The sequence below is a fragment of the Phycodurus eques genome, chromosome 10 (genome assembly GCF_024500275.1).
Source record: "Phycodurus eques isolate BA_2022a chromosome 10, UOR_Pequ_1.1, whole genome shotgun sequence".
Classification (NCBI taxonomy): domain Eukaryota; kingdom Metazoa; phylum Chordata; class Actinopteri; order Syngnathiformes; family Syngnathidae; genus Phycodurus; species Phycodurus eques.
Window position 1 is genome coordinate 11,606,045 of NC_084534.1, and position 18,384 is coordinate 11,624,428.

General features: G+C 40.2%; 1 protein-coding gene across 3 annotated transcripts; it reads left to right on the plus strand.

Moving 5' to 3' along the window:
- The first annotated feature begins 1,468 nt into the window (after positions 1-1,468).
- On the plus strand, positions 1,469-15,136 carry LOC133408639 (rac GTPase-activating protein 1-like). 3 transcript variants are annotated; one of them, XM_061687741.1, is made up of 17 exons: positions 1,469-1,584; positions 1,820-1,987; positions 3,187-3,389; positions 4,050-4,201; positions 4,366-4,435; positions 4,521-4,574; positions 4,867-4,941; positions 5,017-5,134; positions 5,245-5,396; positions 7,725-7,889; positions 7,993-8,088; positions 8,219-8,417; positions 10,914-11,019; positions 11,134-11,266; positions 11,353-11,461; positions 11,619-11,724; positions 14,086-15,136. In XM_061687741.1, the coding sequence occupies exons 2-17, from the start codon at positions 1,903-1,905 to the stop codon at positions 14,153-14,155; spliced, it is 1,893 nt and encodes a 630-aa protein (XP_061543725.1). In that variant the 5' UTR covers positions 1,469-1,584; positions 1,820-1,902; the 3' UTR covers positions 14,156-15,136. The 3 variants fall into 3 exon arrangements, with proteins under 3 accessions (XP_061543725.1, XP_061543724.1, XP_061543726.1); XM_061687740.1 differs by having other exon boundaries at positions 1,874-1,987; XM_061687742.1 differs by lacking the exons at positions 1,469-1,584; positions 1,820-1,987; positions 3,187-3,389 and adding an exon at positions 3,496-3,569.
- The last annotated feature ends 3,248 nt before the right edge of the window (positions 15,137-18,384 follow it).

Consider the following 18,384-nt stretch of genomic DNA (forward strand, 5'->3'; position numbering starts at 1 on the left):
TCCTTTAAACCCAAGAGACACAGACTGACTTTTGATTCCAGGCTGTCAAGAGTGGTTAAAGTGGTCCACAAATGCAGTACACGTGAATCTGAATTTCGTTACATCTTCATTAATTGTTCTATGATTTGAAACTGTGGTCCATGTCTTTATTTTGCATTATAGACACCTTCATTTAGTACTAGTTTATCTGTGGAAAGTCAACTAAATCTACTATTTGTAAATATATACTACACGTTCCCCCCAGCTACATCTTTTGATGGAATTCCTTTCTGAGTGCTTTGGCGTAGCCAATATTTTTTTGATAGATACTATGCATATCAATGAGGTTTACAGTATACATTTCCAAAACATGTTTTCTCTAGCCAGACCTGCAGGGTTGCCTCTGGCTTTTAGTGCACAAATATGCACAGGGTCTAATGAGAGTATGGGTTGCTTCAGTGTATCCTCCTAAGTGGCTGTACATCTGCCATGTGTTACCCATGAGAGTGTTTGTGGATCCATTACCAACATTTCCACTGAAGAGGTCGAACTATGTAGTCAGCACAATTTGCAGGTGCTTTGTCTTAAACTTGCATTAGAGCCTCTTATTACCCTTTCTCCCCCTGAGATGCTTTCATGAAATCTAGAAATCGTTGTTGCAGGCTCAGGTAATAGTCATCATATCTTGTGAATGAAAAAAACTATGAACAGACATTGCAGCGAGTTGGTGGGTGGCAGTGCTTGGTGAAAATGGCACAAATTAGCTCATGTTGTCTGAATGAAAAGTGGGACAATGCCTTTGCAGAATATTGAATGCTATGAGTCATATGAACAATAAAACTGGTGAATGAAAAAATGTATGGAGAAAGAAAAGCCTACTTATATTAAAAATATTTCATTTTCCCCCCCATCTGTCCATTTAGTCGCAGGTGAGCTTGAGCCAATCCCAGGTGAATTTGGATGAGAGGCGGGATACGCCCTGGACTGATTACCAGTCAATCGCACAAGCCAAACAACCATTCACACTGACACCATGGCACAATTTAGTATTAGCCTAACGTGCATATTTTTGTATTGTGGAAGGAAGCCTGAGAGCCCAGAGAAAACCCAGCCAAGCACGAGGAGAACAGGCAAACTCCACACAGGAGGCCAGATTCCATCCAGCACTTCCGAACTGTGAGGCAAACAATGCAAACCGTTGTGTCACCCCAGCATACTGCCCTGTTTCAATTCATCCGAAAAATGAAACGATCATCTTCTATTGGCATGTAAATAGCCATGTTACTTTCATTTAATTAGTTTACCACACACGCGAATTTCGCTTGCGCAAATAAACCACACGCTTTCGCGCATGCGCATGAGGTACTGGTTCAAAGCAACACTTTTCCCTGTAGTTACTTCTGTAAACCTGTAGTAGCAGTAGAGTGCAAGTTCTGGCCTATCCAACGAAGAAGAAGAAAACCGGCGCTGATTTTTGAACATTGTCGAAGAATGTGCAAACTTTCTCAGACAGGTGTGGCTCCGCAGCACCGGAGTGGCAATTAACTCCGTTTTCGTTGTTTCGTTACATGTCACTCACCCTTTTAAGGAGAATGGGTTGCAGAGGTAACTGCTTTTATTTTTGTTATTAATATTGACAAACTACTAGAGGTGGCTAACGCATCAGTGCATGCGAACAGCTTCGTTTCGGATTATCTACATTCAGCGCAAACGTGGTTTAGCTCATAGCAACATGTCCAAACTGTCAGTACCGCAACTAAGTTTTTAAATCTCGTATGGACGTGTTACGTTGCCTTATTAATGTACACCAGTATATTAATTTGTTATTCCTCTTGTTTAGCGAATGCTCGACTGACCACCTTCGCTTCCATAGCTAACGGTGCTTTCCGTGTAGGCTAACGTTGCAAGCCGCAGAAGGACACAATGGAGACGGCAGTGGTGAACCTGTACAACCAGGTCCAGAGTTTACGGGCCCAGGTAGACTGTCTGAATGAGACCGTCGAACCACGTAAGTTATTGCTACTCTTCTCGAGTGTTTGCCACTGAAGGCTGCTATTGGGTAATAATGGAGGAAAGCGTTTGGTTGGTCCAGTAAGGAGTATCAGCTACAATATTATTTATTTTTCAGTACAAATGTTTTACTTTCCCGTTAAATAAGCATTTTTGAACAACTGCTTTACTAATGTATATATTATCTTGAAATTATAAAATAATCCCATGATGGAACAATTCACATTACATAAATATAGACGAGAACATATTGATGAAATCCACAGAAAAGCAAAAAAAAATAGTACAGTCTGGTTGAAATGGTCATGTCAACCCGAGTACAACACACCATGAATTTTGAAAATCGGATGATGGGTTCCAGAGGAACTGAGTTTTCTGTGTTGAAAAAAATAAATATGGCCATTTGGGGAGTCTTTCTGTGTGGTATTGCCTATAGAAAATATGGTCCAAAACGGCCTTCAAATTACAGTAAAACAGTATAACTTCAATATTTCTCAACATATCTCCCTGACCCTTTCATTTCGTCTGCTATTCCGAGAACGTCTCCATTGGCTAGGTTTGTTAAAAATATACACCAACGAGCTATCTGAAATTCCGAGGGGTTCTCTAAGTCGGCGTGTAAAAATTACGTGATGTTTCAAATGGTGTTACTTGCCCTAAAATGGAACATTATTTTTGAGAAAAGCATTGTGGGCAGTAGGTCATGTACTTTACAAATAAAATGTTTATTCTCCCCCCTGAATTTATTTGTTATGGAGGAATTTAAAGGCCTTTGAAGTCCTCATTCCATGTTTTTAGGACATTCCACAGATGGCAGCCAATTGTCATGTTCCTACATTTCCATTTTCAATGTTATTCAAAATGAGTAGAGTAACAGATTGAGGTATACTTGTGCATTAAACTTATGCAGTTGATTAAAAATTACCCCGCATTACTGGAGTGAATCTTTCTCTTATATTGTCTGTTTGTTTTAATGGTATGCAACTATGCACTTATTTGTTTTCAAATGTCTTTTTTTCTGATATCAAAATCAGGATATTTTTATGATTGTATGGTAGTCATTCTTGCATTATAAAAAAATTGTATATGAAACTATCATCATCAGAAGCATTACTTCTGCATAATAGCTGTTGTAGCCATTTGTGACATCAGAAGCACCACATCAAAGCAAAGATATTTTCTTTCTGTTGTCATTAGAATTTCTCGAGATGGCCATAAACTTTGAGGACTGCCGTAAGAAGTGGCTGCAGTCAGGTGAGCAGCTGCTGTCCTGCAAAGAGATGCTGGCAAAAGCAGAAACCGAGAGGGGAGCTTTGGAGGTCAAATTGAAGCATGCACGCAACCAAGTGGATGTAGAGATCCGGCGGCGGCAGAAGGCTGAAGCTGTCTATGAGAAGCTGGTTTGTGTTATTTTGTTCGGGAATCTTATGTACAGTGTAACCACCAAAGTCAAACATTGCCAAATTTGTTCCATTCATTAACATCATGACTAGCGATGGAGCTGTGTCAGGTGTACTTGGGTACACGGAATGTAAATAAGTGACTGCAAACTGCAAGCAAACGCGTTCCTTATAAAGATGGTAAGGACCCTTGTGGAGGCAGCACCAAGCCAAATATGCTTCCACCCCCACTGCATTGATAATTTCACAGAGAACTCAAGTTTAGTGCCGCTTATCAGAGGCTAACTTGGTAGCGAACCCTACTCAACAAAACTCGGTGCCACTCTGCTGAACTTTTGACTTTGATGTAGTGTTTCACCCTCTGTGCCCAGACTACAAATGAATGCATAGACTCATTTAATACTGATGTCTCACACCACCATGGTTTAAACTTCAGGTTTGTTTGTTTTGTTTTTAAAAGATTTGTGTTGAACATTATTGTACCACTTTGGCGTACTGGACTTCGGAGATTCCGCTGTACTTGAATTGTTGGCCCTTTTTTACTCCATAAGCCTATACTGCAAGCCATGCACGTTTATTAAAAAAAATATATATATATATGCTTCAGTGGGTGTTTCTAATCACTGAAATCTAGATTTGTCACTCTCATCTTGCCACCAGGATCGTCAGTTACAGCTCATCCGGGACATGCTGATAGCAGAGAGCAGTAGCAGCATACATCTAAGTGAGGAGCAGCGCTCTGCCCTGGCCTTCCTTAGTGCTCACTCCCAGGCTGCACAGGCTGCTAAGTCCAACATTAACTCCAGCAGAAGGTCCAATTTTCAAACTGTGGTTCGACAAGATTTTTTTTGTTCTTACAAAGACAAATGTTTTCAGATATGCATAATAGTATGAAAAGTGTTGTTCTTTAACTGTCCACAATGCATGAAGTCCTTCATACAGGAAGTTTAAAGTAATGACCTTGTTTGCCTTGTAGGTTGACGACCATTGATGAATCAACCTCCATAATGTCGGACATTAGCTTTGATCAAACCGACGACTCCCTGGTACAGTCTTCCATATGTTGTTTATAGTTTTGGAACTTCACCACATTGAAGTAGACATGCTGCAACTTCATCTCATTTCCTGTAGGCCTGGGATTCTTCTGTCATGAAAACTGTGAGATTGCAGAAACGTCCGAAACGAGTTGAGTGTTAAATTTATTCCAATTCCTGATAACCAGGTTTTTGCGATGCACCACAATGACACCAAGGTTATTTTAACGTAGACTTGGTGTGAAATTGTTGATATACTATTCAGTTCAAAAATCAAACTGTAATCTTACAGGGGCAACACAAATAAATCCTGATAGTATGGAGTGTACCAAAATGAAAATTCTGGTATTGTTCTCAAATTATCATGGCTTTCCCTTAATGTTGTACACTTTTCAGAAGGCAAACCATGCAACTACTTTTAAAAATTGCTATGTAATCCACAGCGTTCCTCTCGCAAACTTGAGGTTCCTCCACAAGCGATGAAGAAACCTCGCTCCACAGGACGTGCATCTGAGCGGGTAAGTGTGCTTAATAATAAAGACGGTGTGTGTGTGCTTTATATAACATTTCTCTGAAAACTTCATGTAATACAGATAAATGACTCCATAGTAGCCAAAACCACCATCACTGTGCCAGTAAATGGGGGTGCTGTTGAGGCCGTCTCAACTATCGAGACAGTCCCCTATGTGACACGCAGGAGAAAAAAGAGTGGTGAGAAGTTACTGATTACTAGTTTCAGTATTGGTAACTGTTAATTAAAATACAATTTGTTCTTATAAAATATTTTCATTTTATCTATCATGATGTGATTATGTTAACAGTTGCCCAAGCCTGGGCTGAATCAACCTCTACTGAGCTGTCTGAAATCAACAGTGAAGCACCCAACACTCCAGCCTCTGATTTTCCTCCTTACCTCCAAACCCCCAAAGCCAATGGAGGCAGAAGAAAGCAGCATCAGTTTGTCGCCAAAACAGTGAGCCATTAATATAACCTTGTTTCAGCCAACTATTTGCTTTGGTTCAGTCAGTCAGTGTTGGGCAAGTCACTTAATATTACTGTGTCTGAATTGTACTGTTGCACTACTTTTCCATTACTTTCAATTTATTTTCCCCAAAACAACTGCAGAAATATGAGTGAAAATGTAATTTACTACATTTCATTATACATTTTAGGGCTCTGTAAAGACACTCAAGATAATCGGCTCCTTTTTCCATGACAGATAGACTGGTGGAGAACCTTTTTCCGATCAGGGGCCATTTTTATAAAGTCCTGCGAGGGTCACATAAAATCCATGAAAAAATATGAAGCAAAGATCGAACAAATGTTTGTTGTATAATATGATTGCGTGTGGGACCAAAGATACCTACTATATACTGCGTGGTGAAATACAGCCACAACGACGACTATACTGTATGCACAATATGAGAGTCAATACCAGAATAAAAATGTATGCCTTGCATGGTAGGTTAATCGAAGACTCTAAATTGTCCGTAGGTGTGAGTGTGAGTGGTTGTTTGTTCATGTGCCCTGCGATTCGCTGGTGACCAGTTCAGGCTGTACCCCGCCTCTCACCCGAAGATAGCTGGGATAGGCTCCAGCATGCCCGCGGTACGGAAAATGGATGGATGCCTTTACAAAGATGAAAATGTCATTCATTGGCCGACTGGTTTAGCACACCCGCCTCACAGTTCTGAGGACCTGGGTTCCAAATTCAGCCTTGCCTGTGTGGAGTTTGAATGTTCTCCCCCTACCTGTGTGGGTTTTCTCCGGGTGCTCTGGTTTCGTCCCACATTCCAATAAAATGCATGGTAGGTTAATTGACTATTCTAAATTCTGTATGTTGAGTGTGAATAAATGTCTATATGTGCCTTGCAATTGGCTGGCAACTAGTTCAGGGTGTACCCCACCTCTTGCCCAGAGTCAGCGGAGATAGGCCTAATATTTTGATGCCAATGTAACTTACTGAGCTAACCAAAAAGGCACAGCTCTCATTAGGATGGAGTACAGTTACAATCACAGAAAAATATTGCTTAATGAATACCACATCTACACATCCAGCACCCCCCGTGACCCTTGTGAGGATAAAGCGGTACGGTCAATGGATGGATGGCTGAAAAACCACATAATTCCACTCCAGTTTATCTACAGTATAAAGCACTTTTAACAAACAGCAGACTTGAAGTGTTGTACATCAATAAATACGTAAACTATAGCATAAAATATATAAGCAGGACATAAGTCTTGAAAAAAAGGCACTACAACCACAAAATAAAACTAAAAACTGCCAACTCTCATACATGGTTGGAGAACCAGAGAAGGAGAGCAAATTTAATTTTCAATGTAAGCGGAGTGGGGGCTGGTCTAATTTGGGTGAGGCAGCTCCACCCAGAGTTTGGGTGCTGCAACAGCAAAGGCTCTCTCTGGATTTCAGCCTTGTCCTTAGGACAGCAAGAAGTGGTCAGTCAGTAGCAGACCTTAGTGACCATGCTGGAATACATGTGTGAAAGGTAGGATGGAGCCAGTCCATTCGAAGCTTTATAAGCATGCAATAATACTGTATTTTTAGCTGAATTCTAAACTTTATTGGGAGCCAATGGAAAGATGCCAGTGTAGGTGAAATGTGGTCTCTCCGGTGAGCTCCAGTGAGAATTTGAGCAACAGACTTCTGGACCTTTTGTAACTGAGAGAAGGAAGCCTGGCTAATGCCAGCATAGAGGGCTTTACAATAATCAAGTCAGGTGGAGACAAAGCCATGTAAGTGTAACCCTCCCAAACTCGTTAAAAGAAAGTAGTCTTGACCTTCGATAAAATACTATTTTTTAAATATGTATTATTTAATAAACGAATTGATCTGTTTGTCCAGTTTAAAATTTATTTTAACCCTCCTATTAGTTACAGTATGTTTAACATAAAGGAACCGTGGTCGAGAGGAGAGGGGCATTAGGGGCGCCATGTGGCCTTTTTACTGTCATGAAAACTGAAGAAGTTCCAAGCCATCCAAGTTTTATTGTCCTTCAGGCAATCTGACAATGGTTCTACATGACTAGGGGCATTTGGTTATACTGGCGGGTAGATTTGTATGCTTAATAGTTGAACGAAATTACTAAATTTAAAATATAACTTTTCAATTGTCTGTTTTTGGATCTCTCTCTCTATATAAATAAACAAGTAAATGTATACAGTATTATTATTGTGCAAGTGGAAATAACATTGTGGCTGTTGTTATCTCAAACAGTAAAACACTTTCACTCTTTCTGTTCCTTGGGCTGTGTGTAACCTATTTTTCACCTCATACACAAAGGTGATCAAATCGGAGTTCTGTCCACCATGTGGAAGAAGAACAAAGTTTGGCAAGATGTACCTTCGCTGTCAGGACTGCAAAATGGCGACCCATCCCGAGTGCCGCGACTGCTGCCCCCTGCCATGCAATCCTGTGGCCATCAGGACTCCCGTCAGGACTGCAGAGGTGCAGTATATCCTTTTCATTGCTCCTTAGAATACCTCTACTCACAAGTCTTCATATAACATGACATAGAACAACAATATGAATTTATGTGATGTGCTTGCAGAGCACCCTGGCTGAATTTGCTCCGGTCACGTCTCCCATGATCCCAGCTTTACTCATCTATTGCATCAAAGAGATTGAAAAAAGGGGTCTCCATGAGGTGACTGGGCCTTTTGTGACTTTCCCTATATAACCTTTTTGTTGTTGTTGTTAATTTTAGATTAATATTTGGGTTCATTCCCAGTTCACTATATCACAGCACCATATTTCCTAACCCCTCCTCTCCCCAGGTTGGCCTGTACAGAATCTCTGGCCAGGAGCGTCAGGTGAAAGTGCTGAAGGAGAAGCTGATTCGAGGAAAGACTCTGCCACCACTTAACAAAGTAGACGACATCAACGTCATCACCAGTGTTCTTAAAGACTTTCTCAGGAACCTTCCTGAGCCAATTCTCACCTTTGGCCTCAACAAAACTTTCATGGAAGCAGCTGGTCAGTTTGATCTTTTATTCCACTGTAGGGATGACAAATGACCACTTTTGCGGGCGGCCGTGGCTCAGTAGGTAGAGCGGGTCCAGTGACCCTAGGGTAGTTGGATTGAATCACTGCTCCGACTGTCTGCATGTCGAAGTGTTTTTGGGCAAGACACTAACCCTGATTTGCTTACAGTGGGCCTGGCAGCGCCTTGCATGGCAGCAGCCACCCATTGGTGTATGAATGTGTGAGTGGGTGAATGTGAGGTTTTGTAAAGCGCTTTGGGCACTGTGATAGTGTAGATAAAGTGCTAAATAAGTGCAGTCCATTCACCATTTCACTTTTAAAGGAGAGATCGCCTTTTCTTGACAATTTATAAAAGTTCCGAGGTATCTAAATTACATGCCTGTGACATGAGTTCATCAAAATACCCAGAGGATAAAGAAGTGTAGTACATTCTATTCACCCAGTTTCTTATCTTTGTGAAATCAGACCATGTGATGGAAGTGAGCCAGCCTTCTTACCCTCTTATATACTATTAAACGAAAGACAGTTAAGAAATAAAGCATTTTAACTTGTGTAGACAGCAGTTCATACACTATGCTATGTGTATGTGGCGCATGAACACCTTGCATGTGAGGTAACAGTGTGGTGGAAGTGCAGATCGGTTTGCTCAAAGACTCATTTTCAGAAATAGGCTGATAACAAAACATGTACTTGGTTGTTTAATTTCACATTTGTTGGATGGGCAAGTACTCCACAGTATTGCGTGTATTTTCTGGGATAAAAACGTAATCTAGCGACGTGTGGGTTTTTTCCAATTTTGTGTTATTTTAAGTTTCAGCGTTAAAATCAAATTATTTTATCTCGTAAAAGGGGCACCACGTCTCTTTTTAGATGTGTAAACGTCAGGACAGTGACGAAAACCTCTGTGTCTTGTAATTTGAAGGTTGCTACAGGAATTTGATAAGAGTTCTCGATAACCAGAGGTCTTTTGTCAAACCCAAACACACACAACTGATACAGGTAGTGGACAGGAGAATCTACACGGGGACAATGCGGGGAAAAGCAAAACAAAGGACAGACGAACATTGGCAAAGGAGACTGACTTGTGATGTGAGGGTGGAAATTATCATGGGATGACAATGCATAGAGCTGGGGATTCCTGTTCTCGTTAATTTAATCCCAAATATGCGCTAATCTGTACTTTACTAGACCGCAAATTGGACTTGTGTTGCGTGGAACGCAATTTAGACAGGCTGGTCGATCTCCCGAATGTTTGGCCGGTCTGGTCCGCACGGGGAACAGGTGGATTTGGCGGGAAAAGAAGGAAGGAAAAAAGAAAAAGCAAGGAAAACTGTTCCAAGGCAGGTTGGCCGAAGCCTGGGTGTCGCTGTTCGCAAGACGCTCGGAGCTGACGTGCGCCGCCCGTTTCCCTCCCAAGCCTGCCCGTGAGTTGCCCAGGGACCGAAAAGGGTAGCTTGGGGCGCTGGCAGGGTGCCCTGCGGCGGGGAAGGGTGTGATGTGTCCACGCCACCTCGTGGTAAGAGGTGGGGCTTCCTGCCTCAGCCAGTCCTTCAACAAGGTGGTCGAACGAGCGTGCGCCACAAAGGGCGCGCTCTGGCCTTTATGCCCTGCCGAAAAAAAGGTGTAGTGTCCCCGCCACCCCCTCACCCCGACGGCCAAAAGGGGAGATAGACAGCCGCTTAATGTTACTTTTCCATCCTATGATTATTTTGTGGTTTACAACCAGTGGGATAAAATTAATTATTGGATTTAAGATTAGACCAGTTTCCATCTTTGCATTATCACGCACACATCCTCTTTAATCCCTGTAATGAATGTTTCAATTGTATGTGGTTGTTGAGAACACTGTAATATTTGCAATGTGGCATTTGTGTTGTTTGAGGTGAAACATCCCATTTGGCCCAGTTGACAAACAGATTTGACGTCTGACATTCAAATTTGCAGAAATACAATCACTAGTGGCGCTGTTGTGATGGTGAACACTGGGAACGTTCTTAAAATATCATGCAACATTCAAATTAGGTGAAGATTGTGTTTAGTTCCCCCGGAGTTGCAGTAGCTCTCCACCACCTGTGGGTGTCGCTCGTGTCCCATCCATTGTCCCAGATGTCTTAAAAAGTTGCATTTCAGAGGACAAATGGCCTTTTGAACTTTTATCTCGGCATGCCTGGGAGTTCATGTTTCTGGGGTAGCTGCTAATTGATTTAAAGTCTGGGTGAGGAGTCAGGATTCCTAGTCTTGGCTTTGATGAGCTCCTTCGGACTGGCTAGTAATTCATTTAGCGTCCGTGTGAGATAAACCAGGCAGCCCCGTGGCCTTCTATGTCAGTGGGGGAGCAGAGACGGGGAATGCAGTCCCGCTCCGAGGTTGGGGGTCATGGTACCATCTGGCGAGAGCATGTCCGCTACAACAGACAACTACAGGTATTTGTAAACAAACAATAAAAAGTAAATTTTCTATAATGTGTCCCTTTTAATGTTCTTGTAGAAATCCAGGATGATGGGAACAGTCTTGCCTTGTTGTACCACACCATCAGCGAGCTGCCTCAACCCAATCGAGACACTCTGGCCTGCCTCATGATCCATCTGCAGAAGTAACTTTCATTAAGTTGTGAAGTTTCACGTTTTACTCTTCTTCGACTGTAAGAAATTTTTGGGTGAAAGTATTTTGCCCGAACAGTGACTAGGAATGTCATACTTTCGCCCAGAGTGTCCAAGAGTGTGGATACAAAGATGGACGTGACAAACTTGGCCAAGGTGTTCGGACCTACCCTTGTGGGCCACGCTGTTCCAAACCCAGACACGATGACTATCCTGAGTGACACAAGCAGACAACCACGGGTAAAGTATATTCTCTATCAATTAATATACTGGAAGTGTAATTGTTTTCTTCAAAATTCACTGTTTTATTTTTATTTTCCTTCCAGGTAATTGAGCACCTGTTTAGTATCCCGACAAGCTACTGGAATCAGTATGCCTATCCGGATAATCTAGACATGGCGGATACTAACTTCACAGAGACTCCAAATTGTGATGGTAAATCACATCTTCTGGGGCATACAGTGATGATTATGTATTAAAAGTGAATCTTGCCCCCCCCAATAATTTACAAGCATGTCTGTGTACTAAAAATTGCACCTCCTACTACGTATGGACTTTTAACCTTTATTTTATTATTTTTTTTTTTTTGCAGTAAGCATACTGGGACCACTGACCACTCCTGAACACCAGATGACAAAGACGCCCTCCTCCAGCTCGCTGTCAAAACGTATGATGCAGACCCTCTCTAGCACCACCATGTAAGTTTATTCACACACTCTATTGTCTTGTAGGGTCTATCAAATGCTCCATAAATATGAATTAGAATTTTGACTTGGCCGTTTAAGCTTTTATGTTCTCCTCCCAGATTTATGTATACTTGTGACATTTCAGAATATTTGGAGAATGTTAACTGGGTCCACAAAGCAATTAAAAATTTAACAATTTATGAATTTTCACACAATTTTAGTATTAAAATGTATTAAATGTATAATAATCAACAGAATATCTTTGCTTAAAATTCAGTATTCAGAATATTTTGGCAATAAGATTGCTTTATTATTTTTTCAATCTTTAGTTTTTTTCCCTCCCAAATGTCCAATCAATAGATTTAAATTTCCAGTTTTCATTTCTCAGTGATTGACTTAGCATTTTTATCCACGAAGCACAATATCTTGTTCAAGGCTTTTTTTAAACTTTTTTTTTTTTGGTAATCATAGGAATATTTGCTTTTGGGAAGAATTCAATTACCGTAGGCAAAAAGTAAGGTCAGACTAAAGGATTTTAGACCTGATATTAGCTCGATTAGCTATCGCGGGCGATTTCCCAGTTCGGGCGTAACATATTTTGTTAGGAACGACAAAAGCTCTTGTGGTGTGACATAATCCACGACAAACGATTTGGCCCTCCAATAATAGCCCTACGACACCAAAATAAAAAGTCTAGCATGTTTGGTTTTTGATATCTTCCGTGTAATGTGACATAGCAACGACAACTCTCCGACAGTGCACCTTGACGGCGGCCAATAGGATTGCATATTGTGACTAGCGCATCGCCTCAACATACTTTGTCACCGTTGTCAACATTTATTCACGCGCACATACCAATGTTTACCGAAGCTTCAGAGCGTGATTTGACAGAACGTAGGCATGTTTACATGTAAACGTTAGTGCTATCACTAGCTTGCTAGGCTACATAAGGTTTTGTTGCCTGCTTGCGAGCCATATTCTATTAAAAGTACGTGAACATACCTCAAGCAATCCTTAAATGGATAGCCCAAAACTTAATTCATCCATTGTTTGACAACTTGGAAACGGTTGTATCCGGTTGTGGTGACAGGTGACGTTTTCTGGACACGCCTCCCCGACAGTGTTCGATTTGCCAAGATAAAGCCCAGTGATCGTAAAAGACACGATACGGTGGTATCGGAATACAGATCTTGTAGTGTTGCCACCGTCTGACTGAGATATGGCAAGATTTGATGGCCATAGTCTGACATAGTGTGCGTGAAAGACCAAATTTGTCCTGTACTCTGATCCAGGCATTATCCAGAACACGTTTTCCATTCTCTCTCCTCGGTCTCACATATTTTTTAACCTTCTTCTAGGCGAAACAAATAGCTTCTCCAGTGCGGACAGAGGGAAAAAAAAGCTTACCATTGAGCTAAAACTTCACCATAGCAACTTTAAATCACAATGAATTGGGACAAAATTCACATAAACGTTGTCTCACAGTATCACAAACACTAACCTTGTGCCTCATCGGTGAAAATCCAGAAAGGAATCAGCGTTTTATAGCATTTGGTTCATCCATTAGAAGACTTAAAAAAAACAAAAAACAAAAAAATCACAGATGCTGCGTGAAATTACTTTTCGTGTCAAAATGCTGAGTTCCGGTGCGTACCCTTCAAAATAAAAGGTCACAATCTTAATACAGGAAGTCAAGTTAAAACCATTTGATGTAATGACACAGTCCCAAATAACTATTATAACAATGCTATATTTAACTTTTAGCTGAAACACTAATTAATGAATATTAAGTAAATTGGGTTAGTTCCACACACATTACCTTATTGTTTGATATTGATACTGGTTATAAAGAACCTCGGGTTTTTTCGGCAGCTCTGCAACTCAATATCTGCAACCCAGTCACTCATCACATTTTAAACGAGTCAGATAAACTATTAGCTGAAATCAGTTTTTCCAATCTAAATTATTAAAAAGTATACCAGTTTGTCAAGGTAATAAAGAGATTAAAAAAATTATGTCTGAAAAAATTGTCACGAGCCCAAAAAAAGATCAGATCAGATAATTTTCAACATAGGTATTTATAGATGGAAATTTAGATATGCCCTAATTTGTATACAGGCAAAGTTCTGCAAGGAAGGCAAGCAATGTTCTGCCAAACAAAAACATGATATACAGTATAATGTGCTTGCAAAGCCTTTAATAAAGTTTGCTTAGCGATTTTAGCCCAAGATTCAATGTTAATGTAGACCTAGCAGATTTTCAAAAATATTTACTAGTATGCATAGCTTTTCGGGTACTAATGCAAATATTGGGGCATTTGATGCATTTTAATGTGCACTAAATTCTAAACATGTCATCTACAACCATCTTTAGATTTGCGGGAAAGAGCAAAGCATCTGCTAACCCTGGGGGTAAGTTCTTCGAGTCTCCACATCTGAAGTAACGGCCAACTGGAGATACAAAAAAAAAAACGCTGATAATGAGTTCTGTATTACTTGCTGCAATAACAAGCTCTATTTCCACAAGAATGTGAGTACAACTAATGTGCAATTTTAGCTTAAGAATGCATTATATAGATATATATATATCTTTCTTTCTAATCAGATTTGTAAACATGAAGAATGTGTATACATTTGAATGATCTTTGATTCCTACAGTATGTCCTGAGTTACTATGGACCAAAATTGTGCTAATGAGGTTTCAATGCTTTGACAACGCAACTGCAGTTCATCTGTGAGAAGGATCTTTTCCTTTGTGTGCGCAATCATCCATTGATGGATGTGTGGTTGTAACCACAGCCTCAGCTGGAGCAGCAAATGAAACTGGGCCAAAGGGAGAAGAAAATGAAACATTAGTTTGGCTTTAGAATCTTGTCATTGAACATGCTTTAGACACTGTATTTAATGTTTGTTCTGTGGTTAAGCGATTATCAATCAGACCAATCTATATGCCTATGTAACACTACTAATAACACTGCTACTGAATGGGAATTACGCAATATTTTGCACTGTATCTATCCAACAAACTAAATAGGTATACTTACCAGTTACCACTAGAGGCTGCTGTTGTATCACTGTTATGCTTTCATTATATGATCATGCTATTATTGTAACTGACTTCTATGATTGCCTTAATTGAGGACAGCACACTCTGTATTGACTCACTGGATACTTATTAATGTAGAAACAGTCCATTCAAGCATTGTGTGCCAACATCTTAACGACTGCCATTATATTATGTTTGCATTTTAGACCTAATACATTTGTATGGCTGCCTTTGCCTTTTTTTTTTTTTTTTTTTAAACTAGACAAGGACAAAGTTTGTAACAAAACACGATACAAATGAGTCAGTAGTGCATTGCATTCATTTTAATGAAGTGTTTGGGAATTACAAAGAAACTGTCATCCAACTGGTTTTGCTTCTTCTGCGCATAATCTGTTCTGCTAACCTAAATTGGAGCCCAGTGGAGCAGTTTTAAAAAAAAAAAAAAAAAAAAAAAAAAAAAAAAACAGTCCACGGGTGAGGTAAAAATAAAGCATCAAATGTCATTTTTTTCCCTTTTCTCTTCTTGGTGTTCATACAGTTGAAAAGCTTTTGAGGTGATGCTCATTATGATGTGGGCTTTGTTCTTAGCAGCTCAGCCTCCTACATCTTGGACATAAATTAGCCATATCTGCCCTTAATTTATCCTTAAATCCAAGCATGTTCCTGTCTCTGTTAGTGTTTTTTTTTGTCTCTGTTTGTTTTTCTCTGTTTGTGTTTAATTTGCTCCATTTTCCTGGTGGAAACTTCTTAGAGTGCTATAGGAAATATATGAAAGCATAAAGTGCCAGTCATTCTGAATTGTAGTGCAGTTTTGCTCATCGTTCCAGTAGCCATTGCAGCCACTGTATTTCCCTAATCTGAGATGAGTGGACAGGTGATAAAATCCGACATAGGAAGTAAAGAAATTATCATTTATATATGGTAACCAATGGTTATTTCTACAATTGATTGCGTGGACAGTATAGCCATTGAAAGAATTTTTTTATGACCTTGCTGAATACTGAATTTCTAGCCATTGGACAGCTGTGCTGTAGAAATGTTAAAATATATGACAGTTTATCTGCCCCCCGTCTTTACCGAGGAGACTTCAAAAATGTTTGCATTTCAAATCAACATTAATAGTTGATTAGCCTGAAATGAGGTCTCCTGTGTGTACCCTCTTGTGGGAATGCTGTTTATTTATGTCGTACTGTGCAGCATAAGCTCGCCTGCTGCAGGCATCAAACAGTTGGCTGCGTCTGTGTGCGTGAGCTCCCTCCATGTTCTAGCCTGAGTGTGCACAGTTAGAGCTCCACTCTGCTGTGGGACTGCAGGGGCCAAATGAGTAACTAGTCAAATTAAGAGCGCTAAGATAAATTACAATGTAAGCTTGTAAACACACAACCATATCAAAGTCATCTATTTATATTGTAAAATGTTGGTCATGGTGCAGTAGGGTGACATGGTATGGTTACAGTTTCTGGGAGATTAATGCAATCAATGCATTATTGTATTCCTAAGATTAATTTGTTGCACTTATTGACAGTTTGAAGATCGAGTTTATGTTCATCATCCTCCAGCTTTGTAGAGCTTGTATGCCTGTCTGGCTACTCCAGTTTAGGGCCAATAAATCAGTGCCTCTGATTCGTCAACTCAAGAGCTGCCAGTCAAAGCTGGCCAATGCAGTGTGCTACAGTAAACAGCCATTTTAACACTGCACAAACATGGCGTTTTGTGTTCAATAACCGGTGTATATGAATTTGTTCCAGAAAACGGGCACATTGTTGAAAGTATTTACTGCTAAAACTTGGAAGGGGATAACTTGTGTAGATCAGTTGAATAGTTATCCTGTTTATATATAAACATATATAAACATGAGCGCACTGTCAATATGTTCCATTGTTTGCAGGCTAGGGAAAAAAGGCTCCTCCAGATTTGTTTCTATTTTTAGTGAGTTATGAATTCAATGTGCTTTCCACTTGTTGAGGTAAATGTACAAAACGGTGTGAAAGCAAACTATACTTGACAGGCTAACTGCAAAATTATTATTATTTTTTTTTTGCTCGTTTGCCTTTCAGTGCTCTCATATCTTGGGCTCTACCGTTAACCCCCGCCAACAAAAGGCATGCATACATTCCCCCTCCACACCTTTGAATCAAACTGTCATCTTAGTTGGCTACCATGCATGGTCGATACCTTGTTACCACAGAGAAATCAATTATCTCGACCACGCAGCAGGCGTCTGCAGCAGTAATGATAGAATGTTCCTTCTTTCCAGACAATGACCATGGTCATTAAATATGAATTTATCATTGGCTGATGAGATCTATTGGGCCCTGGGTTCATGCTCTCTGGCTACAAGTGTAAACTATGAGTAACTAAGGGAAACAGACTGTCATGATAATGTGTGCCTGAAATGGCACTGAATTGATTAGGCGAGTAAAATGATGCAATTTATTCAGTACTAGAACAATGTCTTGCTACTCAGTTCTTCTGAATTTCTTTTCTCCCTTTCTTACCATACCATATCAGGCGTGGAGAGCCGCACCGCATAAATCAAAATGCAGCATTAGTTTGGTAAAGGCGGAATCCATCCATCCATTTTCTACACTGCCTTGTCCTCATTAGGTTCTCGGCCTGGGTGAGCTTAAGTCTATTGCAGCTGACTTTTGAGTACATGAATAAAACCAGCAAAAGCACAGGGAGAACATGCAAATTCCACACGGGAAGGCCAGACCTGAGATTTGAATCCCAAACCTCAGAATTGTGAAGCAGATGTGCTAACCACTAGGCCCAGCATGCTACCCTTGAAGGCAGAATATTTAATAAAATGTTTATATTGGATCTTAAAAAAAAAAAAAAGGATCTTATTGGGCTGTTAAATATAATTGTGATGTGGCCAGCTTGTATGTTAACATCTGTTGTAGCAGTAATAAATATATTATTTTCATTTTATTGGATGAAGAAATGTATCCATGTAGACCTGGAAGCACATGCGGCATTTTTGCCAACAGTCATAACTAACTAACTATACTTATTTAATGTGGACACAGTAGCCTATGAATAATGGATTGAGATTTGGGGACCCTTTATTTTTCCACAATGTGAGAGTCAAAATATTTATGGAACTCTTTTTATACAATGATCTGCATCTCAAAGTGGATTACATAGTTAAAATCGATCCCCTCTGGCCTTTCATCCATACAGATACATACATGCGCGATACACAAACACAGTTAAAAAAAAATAAATAAAATAAAAATAACTGTCAGCATGCAGCTGGAAACAAGAGCTTGGCTCGCCACAAGGTCAATCGGCAGGGAACCTACGAGCACACCCCGAGGTGCCCCCAATTTTTCTTCCGCCTCCTTTGTTTTTGTTTTATTTTTCTCCACATTTTTCTACAACTAAACCTGCTTAGTTTTCCTCCTGAGATGTCCGGGGAAAGAACATTTCCAACGACCAACTAGTCTATGGTCGTGAGTACCGCACAATAAGGATGGATAATAAGGCTGTACAATATTGCTGCCTAATAATTTCAGGGAAATTACTAGCTTCACACAAAATCCCAACTTTGTCTTCTCTCTCTCTCTCGTCTGTACTGTACACATTTAACGTTCATGTTTTCAATGTTATTCCAGCAGCATA

Excerpts from the sequence above, each read along its gene's own strand:
- LOC133408639 (XM_061687741.1), top strand. The coding sequence starts at position 1,903 with ATGGAGACGGCAGTGGTGAACCTGTACAACCAGGTCCAGAGTTTACGG. Across the intron at positions 8,089-8,218 it reads AAAAAAGGGGTCTCCATGAG|GTTGGCCTGTACAGAATCTC; the intron begins GTGACTGGGCCT and ends TCCTCTCCCCAG. Across the intron at positions 11,462-11,618 it reads AGAGACTCCAAATTGTGATG|TAAGCATACTGGGACCACTG; the intron begins GTAAATCACATC and ends TTTTTTTTGCAG.